The 17,306-nt window shown below is 48.4% G+C and overlaps 1 protein-coding gene across 5 annotated transcripts in view; it reads left to right on the plus strand.

Moving 5' to 3' along the window:
- The window catches only part of LOC131939544 (mucin-12), a 75,421-nt gene that overhangs the window by 52,289 nt on the left and 5,826 nt on the right, over positions 1 to 17,306 (plus strand). For all 5 annotated transcript variants that reach the window (XM_059297921.1, XM_059297922.1, XM_059297919.1 and 2 more), the window contains exons 5-12: positions 2,573 to 2,671; positions 9,967 to 10,065; positions 10,158 to 10,256; positions 10,474 to 10,572; positions 12,531 to 12,629; positions 12,743 to 12,820; positions 12,957 to 13,115; positions 13,273 to 13,443. In XM_059297921.1, coding sequence (XP_059153904.1) covers positions 2,573 to 2,671; positions 9,967 to 10,065; positions 10,158 to 10,256; positions 10,474 to 10,572; positions 12,531 to 12,629; positions 12,743 to 12,820; positions 12,957 to 13,115; positions 13,273 to 13,443 — 903 coding nt within the window. The remainder of the gene's footprint in view (positions 1 to 2,572; positions 2,672 to 9,966; positions 10,066 to 10,157; positions 10,257 to 10,473; positions 10,573 to 12,530; positions 12,630 to 12,742; positions 12,821 to 12,956; positions 13,116 to 13,272; positions 13,444 to 17,306) is intronic.

Consider the following 17,306-nt stretch of genomic DNA (forward strand, 5'->3'; position numbering starts at 1 on the left):
TGTCCCTGGTCCACTGTCCCTGGTCCACTGCCCCTGGTCCACTGCCCCTGGTCCACTGTCCATGGTCCACTGTCCCTGGTCCACTGCCCCTGGTCCACCGTCCCTGGTCCACTGCCCCAGGTCCACTGTCCCTGGTCCACTGCCTTTGGTCCACTGCCCCTGGTCCACTGTCCCTGGTCCACTGCCTTTGGTCCACTGCCCCTGGTCCACTGTCCCTGGTCCAAAGTCCCTGGTCCACTGCCCCTGGTCCACTGTCCCTGGTCCACTGTCCCTGGGTCCACTGCCCCTGGTCCACTGCCTTTGGTCCACTGCCTTTGGTCCACTGCCCCCGGTCCACTGCCTTTGGTCCACTGTCCCTGGTCCACTGTTCGTGGTCCACTGTCCCAGGTCCACTGCCTTTGGTCCACTGTCCCTGGTCCACTGCCTTTGGTCCACTGCCTTTGGTCCACTGCCTTTGGTCCACCGTCCCTGGTCCACTGCCCCTGGTCCACTGCCCCTGGTCCACTGCCTTTGGTCCACTGCCCCTGGTCCACTGTCCCTGGTCCACTGCCTTTGGTCCACTGTCCCTGGTCCACTGCCCCTGGTCAACTGCCCCTGGTCCACTGCCCCTGGTCCACTGTCCATGGTCCACTGTCCCTGGTCCACTGCCTTTGGTCCACTGTCCCTGGTCCACTGCCTTTGGTCCACTGCCTTTGGTCCACTGCCTTTGGTCCACTGCCTTTGGTCCACTGTCTTTGGTCCACTGCCTTTGGTCCACTGTCCCTGGTCCACTGCCTTTGGTCCACTGTCTTTGGTCCACTGCCTTTGGTCCACTGCCTTTGGTCCACTGTCCCTGGTCCACTGCCTTTGGTCCACTGCCTTTGGTCTACTGCCTTTGGTCCACTGCCTTTGGTCCACTGCCTTTGGTCCACTGTCCCTGGTCCACTGTCCCTGGTCCACTGTCCCTGGTCCACTGCCCCTGGTCCACTGCCCCTGGTCCACTGTCCCTGGTCCACTGTCCCTGGTCCACTGCCCCTGGTCCACCGTCCCTGGTCCACTGCCCCAGGTCCACTGTCCCTGGTCCACTGCCTTTGGTCCACTGTCCCTGGTCCACTGCCTTTGGTCCACTGTCCCTGGTCCACTGCCTTTGGTCCACTGCCCCTGGTCCACTGTCCCTGGTCCAAAGTCCCTGGTCCACTGCCCCTGGTCCACTGTCCCTGGTCCACTGTCCCTGGGTCCACTGCCCCTGGTCCACTGCCTTTGGTCCACTGCCTTTGGTCCACTGCCCCCGGTCCACTGCCTTTGGTCCACTGTCCCTGGTCCACTGTTCGTGGTCCACTGTCCCTGGTCCACTGTCCACTGCCTTTGGTCCACTGCCTTTGGTCCACTGCCTTTGGTCCACTGCCTTTGGTCCACTGTCCCTGGTCCACTGCCCCTGGTCCACTGCCTTTGGTCCACTGCCCCTGGTCCACTGTCCCTGGTCCACTGCCTTTGGTCCACTGTCCCTGGTCCACTGCCTTTGGTCCACTGCCCCTGGTCCACTGTCCCTGGTCCACTGCCTTTGGTCCACTGTCCCTGGTCCACTGTCGCTGGTCCACTGTCCCTAGTCCACTGTCCCTGGTCCACTGCCTTTGGTCCACTGTCCCTGGTCCACTGCCTTTGGTCCACTGCCCCTGGTCCACTGTCCCTGGTCCACTGCCTTTGGTCCACTGTCCCTGGTCCACTGTCGCTGGTCCACTGTCCCTGGTCCACTGCCCCTGGTCCACTGTCCCTGGTCCACTGCCTTTGGTCCACTGTCCCTGGTCCACTGTCCTGGTCCACTGTCCCTGTTCCACTGCCTTTGGTCCACTGTCCCTAGTCCACTGTCCCTGTTCCACTGCCTTTGGTCCACTGTCCCTAGTCCACTGTCCCTGGTCCACTGTCCCTAGTCCACTGTCCCTGGTCCACTGTCCTGGTCCACTGTCCCTGGTCCACTGTCCCTGGTCCACTGTCCCTAGTCCACTGCCCCTGTTCCACTGCCTTTGGTCCACTGTCCCTAGTCCACTGTCCCTGGTCCACTGTCCCTAGTCCACTGCCCCTGTTCCACTGCCTTTGGTCCACTGCCTTTGGTCCACTGCCTTTGGTCCACTGTGGACCAGGACTGTGGACTAGAGTATGTACACAGTGCCATGTGCTGTGACATCATTTTGTACACATTGTCATTGAGTCACCAGCATGTAGCTTAAAAGCTGCTGCCTACAAATTTCATGTGGGGGAAAAGCTGAAGGTCTATTGAACAACACACCCAAACTAAAATGTAGACCTTTGTTTGCCCCCCCCCCCCAACCTACACAATGTGTGTCAACAGTTTATTGAGAGATCCAACAGGTACAAGAACCTTGCACCTGTAGAGAATATAGCCAGGTTTATTTCACACAGAGAATATGGCCTATGTATTTCTATCACATAGAGAATATGGCATATGTATTTCTATAACAGCAATAAGATTCTCGTGCCAGTGACTTCAATGTCTCCCAAATATTGAAAATAATGTCAAATGTGTCTTATTATTGTCTGACCACTGTAAGTGACCTGTCTTTTGTTTACTTGACAGATGGGCTTAACACCTGTGATTAGAGCAACCTCTCAAGGTGCACTTGATGCACTCCTGGTACTTCTGGAGGCTGGTGCACTGGTCAACAGACAAGATGAGGTGAGTTGGTGCATGGTCACAAGGTTGTCAGAAGGTATATCCATGGTCACAAGGTTGTCCCCACACATTCACACATTCATATCTTGTACCCCCACACATTCATGTCTTGTACCCCCACACATTCATGTCTTGTACCCCCACAACTTCATGTCTTGTACCCCCACACATTCATGTCTTGTACCCCAACACCTCATGTCTTGTACCCCCACACCTCGTCTTGTACCCCCACACATTCATGTCTTGTACCCCACACATTCATGTCTTGTACCCCCACACATTCATGTCTTGTACCCCCACACATTCATGTCTTGTACCCCCACACATTCATGTCTTGTACCCCCACACCTTCATGTCTTGTACCCCCACACATTCATGTCTTGTACCCCCACACATTCATGTCTTGTACCCCCACACATTCATGTCTTGTACCCCCACACATTCATGTCTTGTACCCCCACACCTCATGTCTTGTACCCCCACACCTCATGTCTTGTACCCCCACACCTCATGTCTTGTACCCCCACACCTCATGTCTTGTACCCCCACACATTCATGTCTTGTACCCCCACACATTCATATCTTGTACCCCCACACATTCATGTCTTGTACCCCCACACATTCATGTCTTGTACCCCCACACATTCATGTCTTGTACCCCCACACATTCATGTCTTGTACCCCCACACGTTCATGTCTTGTACCCCCACACATTGATGTCTTGTACCCCCACACATTCATGTCTTGTACCCCCACACATTCATGTCTTGTACCCCCACACATTCATGTCTTGTACCCCCACACATTCATGTCTTGTACCCCCACACATTCATGTCTTGTACCCCCACACATTCATGTCTTGTACCCCCACACATTCATGTCTTGTACCCCCACACATTCATGTCTTGTACCCCCACACCTCATGTCTTGTACCCCCACACCTCATGTCTTGTACCCCCACAACTCATGTCTTGTACCCCCACACCTCATGTCTTGTACCCCCACACATTCATGTCTTGTACCCCCACACATTCATGTCTTGTACCCCACACATTCATGTCTTGTACCCCCACACATTCATGTCTTGTACCCCCACACCTTCATGTCTTGTACCCCCACACATTCATGTCTTGTACCCCCACACATTCATGTCTTGTACCCCCACACATTGATGTCTTGTACCCCCACACATTCATGTCTTGTACCCCCACACATTCATGTCTTGTACCCCCACACCTCATGTCTTGTACCCCCACACATTCATGTCTTGTACCCCCACACCTCATGTCTTGTACTCCCACACATTCATGTCTTGTACCCCCACACATTCATGTCTTGTACCCCCACACCTCATGTCTTGTACCCCCACACCTTCATGTCTTGTACCCCCACACATTCATGTCTTGTACCCCCACACATTCATGTCTTGTACCCCCACACCTTCATGTCTTGTACCCCCACACATTCATGTCTTGTACCCCCACACATTCATGTCTTGTACCCCCACACATTCATGTCTTGTACCCCCACACATTCATGTCTTGTACCCCCACACATTCATGTCTTGTACCCCCACACCTTCATGTCTTGTACCCCCACACATTGATGTCTTGTACCCCCACACATTCATGTCTTGTACCCCCACACCTTCATGTCTTGTACCACCACACATTCATGTCTTGTACCCCCACACATTCATGTCTTGTACCCCCACACATTCATGTCTTGTACCCCCACAAATTCATGTCTTGTACCCCCACACATTCATGTCTTGTACCCCCACACATTGATGTCTTGTACCCCCACACATTGATGTCTTGTACCCCCACACATTGATGTCTTGTACCTCACACATTCATGTCTTGTACCCCCACACCTCATGTCTTGTACCCCCACACGTTCATATCTTGTACCCCCACACATTCATGTCTTGTACCCCCACACATTCATGTCTTGTACCCCCACACATTCATGTCTTGTACCCCCACACATTCATGTCTTGTACCCCCACACATTCATGTCTTGTACCCCCACACATTCATGTCTTGTACCCCCACACATTCATGTCTTGTACCCCCACACATTCATGTCTTGTACCCCCACACCTTCATGTCTTGTACCCCCACACATTCATGTCTTGTACCCCCACACATTCATGTCTTGTACCCCCACACATTCATGTCTTGTACCCCCACACATTTATGTCTTGTACCCCCACACATTCATGTCTTGTACCCCCACACGTTCATGTCTTGTACCCCCACACATTGATGTCTTGTACCCCCACACCTTCATGTCTTGTACCCCCACACCTTCATGTCTTGTACCCCCACACATTCATGTCTTGTACCCCCACACATTGATGTCTTGTACCCCCACACATTGATGTCTTGTACCCCCACACATTGATGTCTTGTACCCCACACATTCATGTCTTGTACCCCCACACATTCATGTCTTGTACCCCCACACATTCATGTCTTGTACTCCCACACATTCATGTCTTGTACCCCCACACATTCATATCTTGTACCCCCACACATTCATGTCTTGTACCCCCACACCTCATGTCTTGTACCCCCACACGTTCATATCTTGTACCCCCACACGTTCATATCTTGTACCCCCACACATTCATGTCTTGTACCCCCACACATTCATGTCTTGTACCCCCATACATTCATGTCTTGTACCCCCACACATTCATGTCTTGTACCCCCACACATTCATGTCTTGTACCCCCACACATTCATGTCTTGTACCCCCACACATTCATGTCTTGTACCCCCACACATTCATGTCTTGTACCCCCACACATTCATGTCTTGTACCCCCACACATTCATGTCTTGTACCCCCACACCTTCATGTCTTGTACCCCCACACATTCATGTCTTGTACCCCCACACATTCATGTCTTGTACCCCCACACATTCATGTCTTGTACCCCCACACATTCATGTCTTGTACCCCCACACGTTCATGTCTTGTACCCCCACACATTGATGTCTTGTACCCCCACACCTTCATGTCTTGTACCCCCACACCTTCATGTCTTGTACCCCCACACATTCATGTCTTGTACCCCCACACATTGATGTCTTGTACCCCACACATTGATGTCTTGTACCCCCACACATTGATGTCTTGTACCCCACACATTCATGTCTTGTACCCCCACACATTCATGTCTTGTACCCCCACACATTCATGTCTTGTACCCCCACACATTCATGTCTTGTACTCCCACACATTCATGTCTTGTACCCCCACACATTCATGTCTTGTACCCCCACACATTCATGTCTTGTACCCCCACACATTCATGTCTTGTACCCCCACACATTCATGTCTTGTACCCCCACACATTCATGTCTTGTACCCCCACACATTCATGTCTTGTACCCCCACACATTCATGTCTTGTACCCCCACACATGCATGTCTTGTACCCCCACAGATTCATGTCTTGTACCCCCACACCTCATGTCTTGTATCCCCACACCTTCATGTCTTGTACCCCCACACCTCATGTCTTGTACCCCCACACATTCATGTCTTGTACCCCCACACATTGATGTCTTGTACCCCCACACATTGATGTCTTGTACCCCCACACATTCATGTCTTGTACCCCCACACCTTCATGTCTTGTACCCCCACACATTCATGTCTTGTACCCCCACACCTCATGTCTTGTACCCCCACACATTCAAGCCTTGTACCCCCACACCTCATGTCTTGTACCCCCACACATTCATGTCTTGTACCCCCACACATTCATGTCTTGTACCCCCACACATTCATGTCTTGTACCCCCACACATTCATGTCTTGTACCCCCACACATTCATGTCTTGTACCCCCACACATTCATGTCTTGTACCCCCACACCTCATGTCTTGTACCCCCACACCTCATGTCTTGTACCGCCACACCTCATGTCTTGTACCCCCACACCTTCATGTCTTTTACCCCCACACATTCATGTCTTGTACCCCCACACATTCATGTCTTGTACCCCCACACCTCATGTCTTGTACCCCCACACCTTCATGTCTTGTACCCCCACACCTTCATGTCTTGTACCCCCACACATTCATGTCTTGTACCCCCACACATTCATGTCTTGTACCCCCACACATTCATGTCTTGTACCCCCACACCTTCATGTCTTGTACCCCCACACCTTCATGTCTTGTACCCCCACACCTTCATGTCTTGTACCCCCACACATTCATGTCTTGTACCCCCACACATTCATGTCTTGTACCCCCACACATTCATGTCTTGTACCCCCACACATTCATGTCTTGTACCCCCACACATTCATGTCTTGTACCCCACACCTCATGTCTTGTACCCCCACACCTCATGTCTTGTACCCCCACACCTTCATGTCTTGTACCCCCACACCTCATGTCTTGTACCCCCACACATTCATGTCTTGTACCCCCACACATTCATGTCTTGTACCCCCACACATTCATGTCTTGTACCCCCACACATTCATGTCTTGTACCCCCACACCTTCATGTCTTGTACCCCCACACATTCATGTCTTGTACCCCCACACATTCATGTCTTGTACCCCCACACATTCATGTCTTGTACCCCCACACATTCATGTCTTGTACCCCCACACGTTCATGTCTTGTACCCCCACACATTGATGTCTTGTACCCCCACACCTTCATGTCTTGTACCCCCACACCTTCATGTCTTGTACCCCCACACATTCATGTCTTGTACCCCCACACATTGATGTCTTGTACCCCACACATTGATGTCTTGTACCCCCACACATTGATGTCTTGTACCCCACACATTCATGTCTTGTACCCCCACACATTCATGTCTTGTACCCCCACACATTCATGTCTTGTACCCCCACACATTCATGTCTTGTACTCCCACACATTCATGTCTTGTACCCCCACACATTCATGTCTTGTACCCCCACACATTCATGTCTTGTACCCCCACACATTCATGTCTTGTACCCCCACACATTCATGTCTTGTACCCCCACACATTCATGTCTTGTACCCCCACACATTCATGTCTTGTACCCCCACACATTCATGTCTTGTACCCCCACACATGCATGTCTTGTACCCCCACAGATTCATGTCTTGTACCCCCACACCTCATGTCTTGTATCCCCACACCTTCATGTCTTGTACCCCCACACCTCATGTCTTGTACCCCCACACATTCATGTCTTGTACCCCCACACATTGATGTCTTGTACCCCCACACATTGATGTCTTGTACCCCCACACATTCATGTCTTGTACCCCCACACCTTCATGTCTTGTACCCCCACACATTCATGTCTTGTACCCCCACACCTCATGTCTTGTACCCCCACACATTCAAGCCTTGTACCCCCACACCTCATGTCTTGTACCCCCACACATTCATGTCTTGTACCCCCACACATTCATGTCTTGTACCCCCACACGTCATGTCTTGTACCCCCACACATTCATGTCTTGTACCCCCACACATTCATGTCTTGTACCCCCACACATTCATGTCTTGTACCCCCACACCTCATGTCTTGTACCCCCACACATTCAAGTCTTGTACCCCCACACCTCATGTCTTGTACCCCCACACCTTCATGTCTTGTACCCCCACACATTCATGTCTTGTACCCCCACACCTTCATGTCTTGTACCCCCACAGATTCATGTCTTGTACCCCCACACATTCATGTCTTGTACCCCCACACATTCATGTCTTGTACCCCCACACATTCATGTCTTGTACCCCCACACATTCATGTCTTGTACCCCCACAGATTCATGTCTTGTACCCCCACACATTCAAGTCTTGTACCCCCACACGTTCATGTCTTGTACACCCACACCTCATGTCTTGTACCCCCACACATTCATGTCTTGTACCCCCACACATTCATGTCTTGTACCCCCACACATTCATGTCTTGTACCCCCACACATTCATGTCTTGTACCCCCACACCTTCATGTCTTGTACCCCCACACCTTCATGTCTTGTACCCCCACACCTTCATGTCTTGTACCCCCACACATTCATGTCTTGTACCCCCACACATTCATGTCTTGTACCCCCACACATTCATGTCTTGCACCCCCCACACATTCATGTCTTGTACCCCCACACCTTCATGTCTTGTACCCCCACACATTCATGTCTTGTACCCCCACACATTCATGTCTTGTACCCCCACACATTCATGTCTTGTACCCCCACACATTCATGTCTTGTACCCCCACACATTCATGTCTTGTACCCCCACACATTCATGTCTTGTACCCCCACACATTCATGTCTTGTACCCCCACACCTCATGTCTTGTACCCCCACACCTCATGTCTTGTACCGCCACACCTCATGTCTTGTACCCCCACACCTTCATGTCTTTTACCCCCACACATTCATGTCTTGTACCCCCACACATTCATGTCTTGTACCCCCACACCTCATGTCTTGTACCCCCACACCTTCATGTCTTGTACCCCCACACCTTCATGTCTTGTACCCCCACACATTCATGTCTTGTACCCCCACACATTCATGTCTTGTACCCCCACACATTCATGTCTTGTACCCCCACACCTTCATGTCTTGTACCCCCACACCTTCATGTCTTGTACCCCCACACCTTCATGTCTTGTACCCCCACACATTCATGTCTTGTACCCCCACACATTCATGTCTTGTACCCCCACACATTCATGTCTTGTACCCCCACACATTCATGTCTTGTACCCCCACACATTCATGTCTTGTACCCCACACCTCATGTCTTGTACCCCCACACCTCATGTCTTGTACCCCCACACCTTCATGTCTTGTACCCCCACACATTCATGTCTTGTACCCCCACACATTCATGTCTTGTACCCCCACACATTCATGTCTTGTACCCCCACACATTCATGTCTTGTACCCCCACACATTCATGTCTTGTACCCCCACACGTTCATGTCTTGTACCCCCACACATTGATGTCTTGTACCCCCACACATTGATGTCTTGTACCCCCACACCTCATGTCTTGTACCCCCACACATTCATGTCTTGTACCCCCACACATTCATGTCTTGTACCCCCACACATTCATGTCTTGTACCCCCACACATTCATGTCTTGTACCCCCACACATTCATGTCTTGTACCCCCACACATTCATGTCTTGTACCCCCATACCTTCATGTCTTGTACCCCCACACGTTCATGTCCTGTACCCCCACACATTCATGTCTTGTACCCCCACACATTCATGTCTTGCCACTGATGTCCCCAGCATGGAAACGCTGCCATCCATGAGGCCTGCTGGCATGGCTTCAGTAAAGCTGCTGAGTTGCTGGTCAAACACAATTGTGATGTCTTCCTCACTAACAAGGTAACTACCTGTCTAGCCCACAGCCTAGCCCCTAGCTTAGCCCCATCCTGCCCCCAGCCTAGCCCCTATCTAAAAATGTTGTTTTGTTTTAGGCTGGCTTCACAGCGCTGCACCTAGCTGCACAAAATGGTCACAATGAAAGCTCCAGGGTTCTGCTTTATGCTGGTTGTAATGCAGATCTAAAGAATAATGTAAGCACTTTTATCTTTGTCTCTACTGCTAAATGCCAATATTAACCTGTACAATTTATTGCTATAAAACTGAACATTTGTCCCCTATTAATCTAGACAATTGTTACCCCCATTAATATGGAGATGTTCCCTCCTACAGTATGGCGACCTATTAATCTAGACAATTGTTCCCCCATTAATTGTTCCCCCATTAATATGGAGATGTTCCCTCCTACAGTATGGCGACACAGCCCTACACACAGCTGCCAGGTATGGCCATGCAGGAGTGGCCAGGATACTCATCAGTGCCAGGTGTAAACTCAGTGAACAAAACAAGGTCAGAGGTCATCATGTCACCCACACACCGCCATGTCATGTCAGCCACACACCTCCATGTCATGTCACCCACACACCTCAATGTCATGTCACCCACACACCTCCATGTCATGTCACCCACACACCTCCATGTCATCATGTCACCCACACACCGCCATGTCATCATGTCACCCACACACTGCCATGTCATGTCACCCACACACCTCCATGGCATGTCACCCACACACCTCCATGTCATGTCACCCACACACCTCCATGTCATCATGTCACCCACACACCTCCATGTCATGTCACCCACACACCTCCATGTCATGTCACCCACACACCTCCATGTCATGTCACCCACACACCTCCATGTCATGTCACCCACACACCTCCATGTCATCATGTCACCCACACACCTCCATGTCATGTCACCCACACACCTCCATGTCATGTCACCCACACACCTTCATGTCATGTCACCCACACACCTCCATGTCATGTCACCCACACACCTCCATGTCATCATGTCACCCACACACCTCCATGTCATCATGTCACCCACACACCACCATGTCATCATGTCACCCACACACCTCCATGTCATCATGTCACCCACACACCTCCATGTCATCATGTCACCCACACACCACCATGTCATCATGTCACCCACACACCTCCATGTCATGTCACCCACACACCTCCATGTCATCATGTCACCCACACACCTCCATGTCATCATGTCACCCACATACATCCATGTCATGTCACCCACACACCTCCATGTCATGTCACCCACACACCTCCATGTCATCATGTCACCCACACACCTCCATGTCATGTCACCCACACACCTTCATGTCATGTCACCCACACACCTCCATGTCATCATGTCACCACACACCTCCATGTCATCATGTCACCCACACACCTCCATGTCATGACACCCATACACCTCCATGTCATCATGTCACCCACACACCTCCATGTCATCATGTAACCCACACACCTCCATGTCATCATGTCACCCACACACCTCCATGTCATGTCACCCACACACCTCCATGTCATCATGTCACCCACACACCTCCATGTCATGTCACCCACACACCTCCATGTCATGTCACCCACACACCACCATGTCATCATGTCACCCACACACCTCCATGTCATGTCACCCACACACCTCCATGTCATCATGTCACCCACACACCTCCATGTCATCATGTCACCCACATACATCCATGTCATGTCACCCACACACCTCCATGTCATGTCACCCACACACCTCCATGTCATCATGTCACCCACACACCTCCATGTCATGTCACCCACACACCTCCATGTCATGTCACCCACACACCTCCATGTCATCATGTCACCACACACCTCCATGTCATCGTGTCACCCACACACCTCCATGTCATCATGTCACACACACACCTCCATGTCATGTCACTCATACACCTCCATGTCATCATGTCACCACACACCTCCATGTCATGTCACCCACACACATCCATGTCATGTCACCCACACACCTCCATGTCATCATGTCACCACACACCTCCATGTCATGTCACCCATACACCTCCATGTCATCATGTCACCCACACACCTCCATGTCATCATGTCACCCACACACCTCCATGTCATCATGTCACCCACACACCTCCATGTCATGTCACCCACACACCTCCATGTCATGTCACCCACACACCTCCATGTCATCATGTCACCCACACACCTCCATGTCATGTCACCCACACACATCCATGTCATGTCACCCACACACCTCCATGTCATGTCACCCACACACCTCCATGTTATGTCACCCACACACCTCCATGTCATCATGTCACCCACACACCTCCATGTCATGTCACCCACACACCTCCATGTCATCATGTCACCCACACACCTCCATGTAATCTATTGGCTGCCTATAAACCCCTGACTTATCCGACCTTCCCACAGAATGGAGACACAGCTCTCCACATTTCTGCAGCCCTCAAGCGCAGGAAAATTGCCAAAATTTTAGTGGAATCTGGAATTGACATCAGTCTTCTCAATAAGGTCAGCAGCCATTGATCTGTCCTTCATTGGATTCATGCCATCTTTAGATGTCATCATTTGTTTTTTTAGCAAAGTATTATCTAAAACAATTTTTCATTGAATCATTTTTGTAGCAAAATGAAACAGCTCTGGATGTGGCCCAGAGAAAAGAACATCCTGAGATTATACTCATCATAACAACTTGTGGCAAGGTAAGCATCTCAGTCAACTTGACATGTGTTGCCTTTCTTGTCAGTTGACTTGTCCTTCATGTCAGTCAATAAAGTTGCCCCACATATCCCAGTAGTCTGTATGATGGAGCTGTAAAATGTGTTTTCAAATTGCCAGCCTAGGACTGGCCCGCCTGCGGAGATGTTTGGTGTTTCCTTCAAGGAGGAGATAGAAGACAGCCCTGTGGTCTGTCCGGATGAGGATCTCACACTCAAACCTCAGCTTAAACAGGAGAAAGAGGGCAGGAGATTTTTCTTCTTCAAGAAAAAGAAAAAGGTAAACAAAAATGTGTGGAAATATAAAATAGTTGTGTGGGAATGGTAACAGCAGACTACAGCTGCTAGAGATGTTAATTCTTGTAACAGCAGACTACAGCTGCTAGAGATGTTAATTCATGTAACTTCAGTCTGTCTATAAATGTGTCTTCTGTCAGGACAAGCCTCCCACGCCAACACCAGGGGCTAAAAAGTCTGGGCCAGAACTTTTCCACCCCGGTCAAGTGCCAGAGCAGCAGAGAAAAACTCCAGTCCACGGATTCTTCTCTCAGTACGTCCCACGGGATGGTGTCCAGCTGTACCGTGACCTGGCGGGCAACATCAAACAGGTCAGTCTCATAGGGAACTCAGTAGTGGACATAGAGAATAGTACAGGCTAGACTTTGACAGTAGTGGACAGGTTGTGTTAGAGATAGAATAGTACAGGCTAGACTTTGACAGTAGTGGACAGGTTGTGTTAAATAGAGAATAGTACAGGCTAGACTTTGTCAGTAGTGGACAGGTTGTGTTAAATAGAGAATAGTACAGGCTAGACTTTGACAGTAGTGGACAGGCTATGTTAAATAGAGAATAGTACAGGCTAGACTTTGACAGTAGTGGACAGGTTGTGTTAGAGATAGAATAGTACAGGCTAGACTTTGACAGTAGTGGACAGGTTGTGTTAAATAGAGATAGAATAGTACAGACTAGACTTTGACAGTAGTGGACAGGTTGTGTTAGAGATAGAATAGTACAGGCTAGACTTTGACAGTAGTGGACAGGTTGTGTTAAATAGAGAATAGTACAGGCTAGACTTTGACAGTAGTGGACAGGTTGTGTTAAATAGAGAATAGTACAGGCTAGACTTTGACAGCAGTGGACAGGTTGTGTTAGAGATAGAATAGTACAGGCTAGACTTTGACAGTAGTGGACAGGTTGTGTTAGAGATAGAATAGTACAGGCTAGACTTTGACAGTAGTGGACAGGTTGTGTTAGAGATAGAATAGTACAGGCTAGACTTTGACAGTAGTGGACAGGTTGTGTTAGAGATAGAATAGTACAGGCTAGACTTTGACAGTAGTGGACAGGTTGTGTTAGAGATAGAATAGTACAGGCTAGACTTTGACAGTAGTGGACAGGTTGTGTTAAATAGAGATAGAATAGTACAGGCTAGACTTTGACAGTAGTGGACAGGTTGTGTTAGAGATAGAATAGTACAGGCTAGACTTTGACAGTAGTGGACAGGTTGTGTTAAATAGAGATAGAATAGTACAGACTAGACTTTGACAGTAGTGGACAGGTTGTGTTAGAGATAGAATAGTACAGGCTAGACTTTGACAGTAGTGGACAGGTTGTGTTAGAGATAGAATAGTACAGGCTAGACTTTGACAGTAGTGGACAGGTTGTGTTAGAGATAGAATAGTACAGGCTAGACTTTGACAGTAGTGGACAGGTTGTGTTAAATAGAGAATAGTACAGGCTAGACTTTGACAGTAGTGGACAGGTTGTGTTAGAGAATAGTACAGGCTAGACTTTGACAGTAGTGGACAGGTTGTGTTAAATAGAGAATAGTACAGGCTAGACTTTGACAGTAGTGGACAGGTTGTGTTAAATAGAGAATAGTACAGGCTAGACTTTGACAGTAGTGGACAGGTTGTGTTAGAGATAAATAGTACAGGCTAGACTTTGACAGTAGTGGACAGGTTGTGTTAGAGATAGAATAGTACAGGCTAGACTTTGACAGTAGTGGACAGGTTGTGTTAGAGATAGAATAGTACAGGCTAGACTTTGACAGTAGTGGACAGGTTGTGTTAGAGATAGAATAGTACAGGCTAGACTTTGACAGTAGTGGACAGGTTGTGTTAAATAGAGAATAGTACAGGCTAGACTTTGACAGTAGTGGACAGGTTGTGTTAGAGATAGAATAGTACAGGCTAGACTTTGACAGTAGTGGACAGGTTGTGTTAGAGATAGAATAGTACAGGCTAGACTTTGACAGTAGTGGACAGGTTGTGTTAGAGATAGAATAGTACAGGCTAGACTTTGACAGTAGTGGACAGGTTGTGTTAAATAGAGAATAGTACAGGCTAGACTTTGACAGTAGTGGACAGGTTGTGTTAGAGAATAGTACAGGCTAGACTTTGACAGTAGTGGACAGGTTGTGTTAAATAGAGAATAGTACAGGCTAGACTTTGACAGTAGTGGACAGGTTGTGTTAAATAGAGAATAGTACAGGCTAGACTTTGACAGTAGTGGACAGGTTGTGTTAGAGATAGAATAGCACAGGCTAGACTTTGACAGTAGTGGACAGGTTGTGTTAAATAGAGAATAGTACAGGCTAGACTTTGACAGTAGTGGACAGGTTGTGTTAGAGAATAGTACAGGCTAGACTTTGACAGTAGTGGACAGGTTGTGTTAAATAGATATAGAATAGTACAGGCTAGACTTTGACAGTAGTGGACAGGTTGTGTTAGAGATAGAATAGTACAGGCTAGACTTTGACAGTAGTGGACAGGTTGTGTTAGAGATAGAATAGTACAGGCTAGACTTTGACAGTAGTGGACAGGTTGTGTTAGAGATAGAATAGTACAGGCTAGACTTTGACGGTAGTGGACAGGTTGTGTTAGAGATAGAATAGTACAGGCTAGACTTTGACAGTAGTGGACAGGTTGTGTTAGAGATAGAATAGTACAGGCTAGACTTTGACAGTAGTGGACAGGTTGTGTTAAATAGATATAGAATAGTACAGGCTAGACTTTGACAGTAGTGGACAGGTTGTGTTAAATAGAGAATAGTACAGGCTAGACTTTGACAGTAGTGGACAGGTTGTGTTAAATAGAGAATAGTACAGGCTAGACTTTGACAGTAGTGGACAGGTTGTGTTAAATAGAGAATAGTACAGGCTAGACTTTGACAGTAGTGGACAGGTTGTGTTAAATAGATATAGAATAGTACAGGCTAGACTTTGACAGTAGTGGACAGGTTGTGTTAAATAGAGAATAGTACAGGCTAGACTTTGACAGTAGTGGACAGGTTGTGTTAAATAGATATAGAATAGTACAGGCTAGACTTTGACAGTAGTGGACAGGTTGTGTTAGAGAATAGTACAGGCTAGACTTTGACAGTAGTGGACAGGTTGTGTTAAATAGAGAATAGTACAGGCTAGACTTTGACAGTAGTGGACAGGTTGTGTTAGAGATAGAATAGCACAGGCTAGACTTTGACAGTAGTGGACAGGTTGTGTTAAATAGAGAATAGTACAGGCTAGACTTTGACAGTAGTGGACAGGTTGTGTTAGAGAATAGTACAGGCTAGACTTTGACAGTAGTGGACAGGTTGTGTTAAATAGATATAGAATAGTACAGGCTAGACTTTGACAGTAGTGGACAGGTTGTGTTAGAGATAGAATAGTACAGGCTAGACTTTGACAGTAGTGGACAGGTTGTGTTAGAGATAGAATAGTACAGGCTAGACTTTGACAGTAGTGGACAGGTTGTGTTAGAGATAGAATAGTACAGGCTAGACTTTGACGGTAGTGGACAGGTTGTGTTAGAGATAGAATAGTACAGGCTAGACTTTGACAGTAGTGGACAGGTTGTGTTAGAGATAGAATAGTACAGGCTAGACTTTGACAGTAGTGGACAGGTTGTGTTAAATAGATATAGAATAGTACAGGCTAGACTTTGACAGTAGTGGACAGGTTGTGTTAAATAGAGAATAGTACAGGCTAGACTTTGACAGTAGTGGACAGGTTGTGTTAAATAGAGAATAGTACAGGCTAGACTTTGACAGTAGTGGACAGGTTGTGTTAAATAGAGAATAGTACAGGCTAGACTTTGACAGTAGTGGACAGGTTGTGTTAAATAGATATAGAATAGTACAGGCTAGACTTTGACAGTAGTGGACAGGTTGTGTTAAATAGAGAATAGTACAGGCTAGACTTTGACAGTAGTGGACAGGTTGTGTTAAATAGATATAGAATAGTACAGGCTAGACTTTGACAGTAGTGGACAGGTTGTGTTAGAGAATAGTACAGGCTAGACTTTGACAGTAGTGGACAGGTTGTGTTAAATAGAGAATAGTACAGGCTAGACTTTGACAGTAGTGGACAGGTTGTGTTAAATAGAGAATAGTACAGGCTAGACTTTGACAGTAGTGGACAGGTTGTGTTAGAGAATAGTACAGGCTAGACTTTGACAGTAGTGGACAGGTT

This window comes from Physella acuta, unplaced genomic scaffold, assembly GCF_028476545.2.
Source record: "Physella acuta isolate Inbredline_101_S28 unplaced genomic scaffold, ASM2847654v3 ptg000283l, whole genome shotgun sequence".
Classification (NCBI taxonomy): domain Eukaryota; kingdom Metazoa; phylum Mollusca; class Gastropoda; family Physidae; genus Physella; species Physella acuta.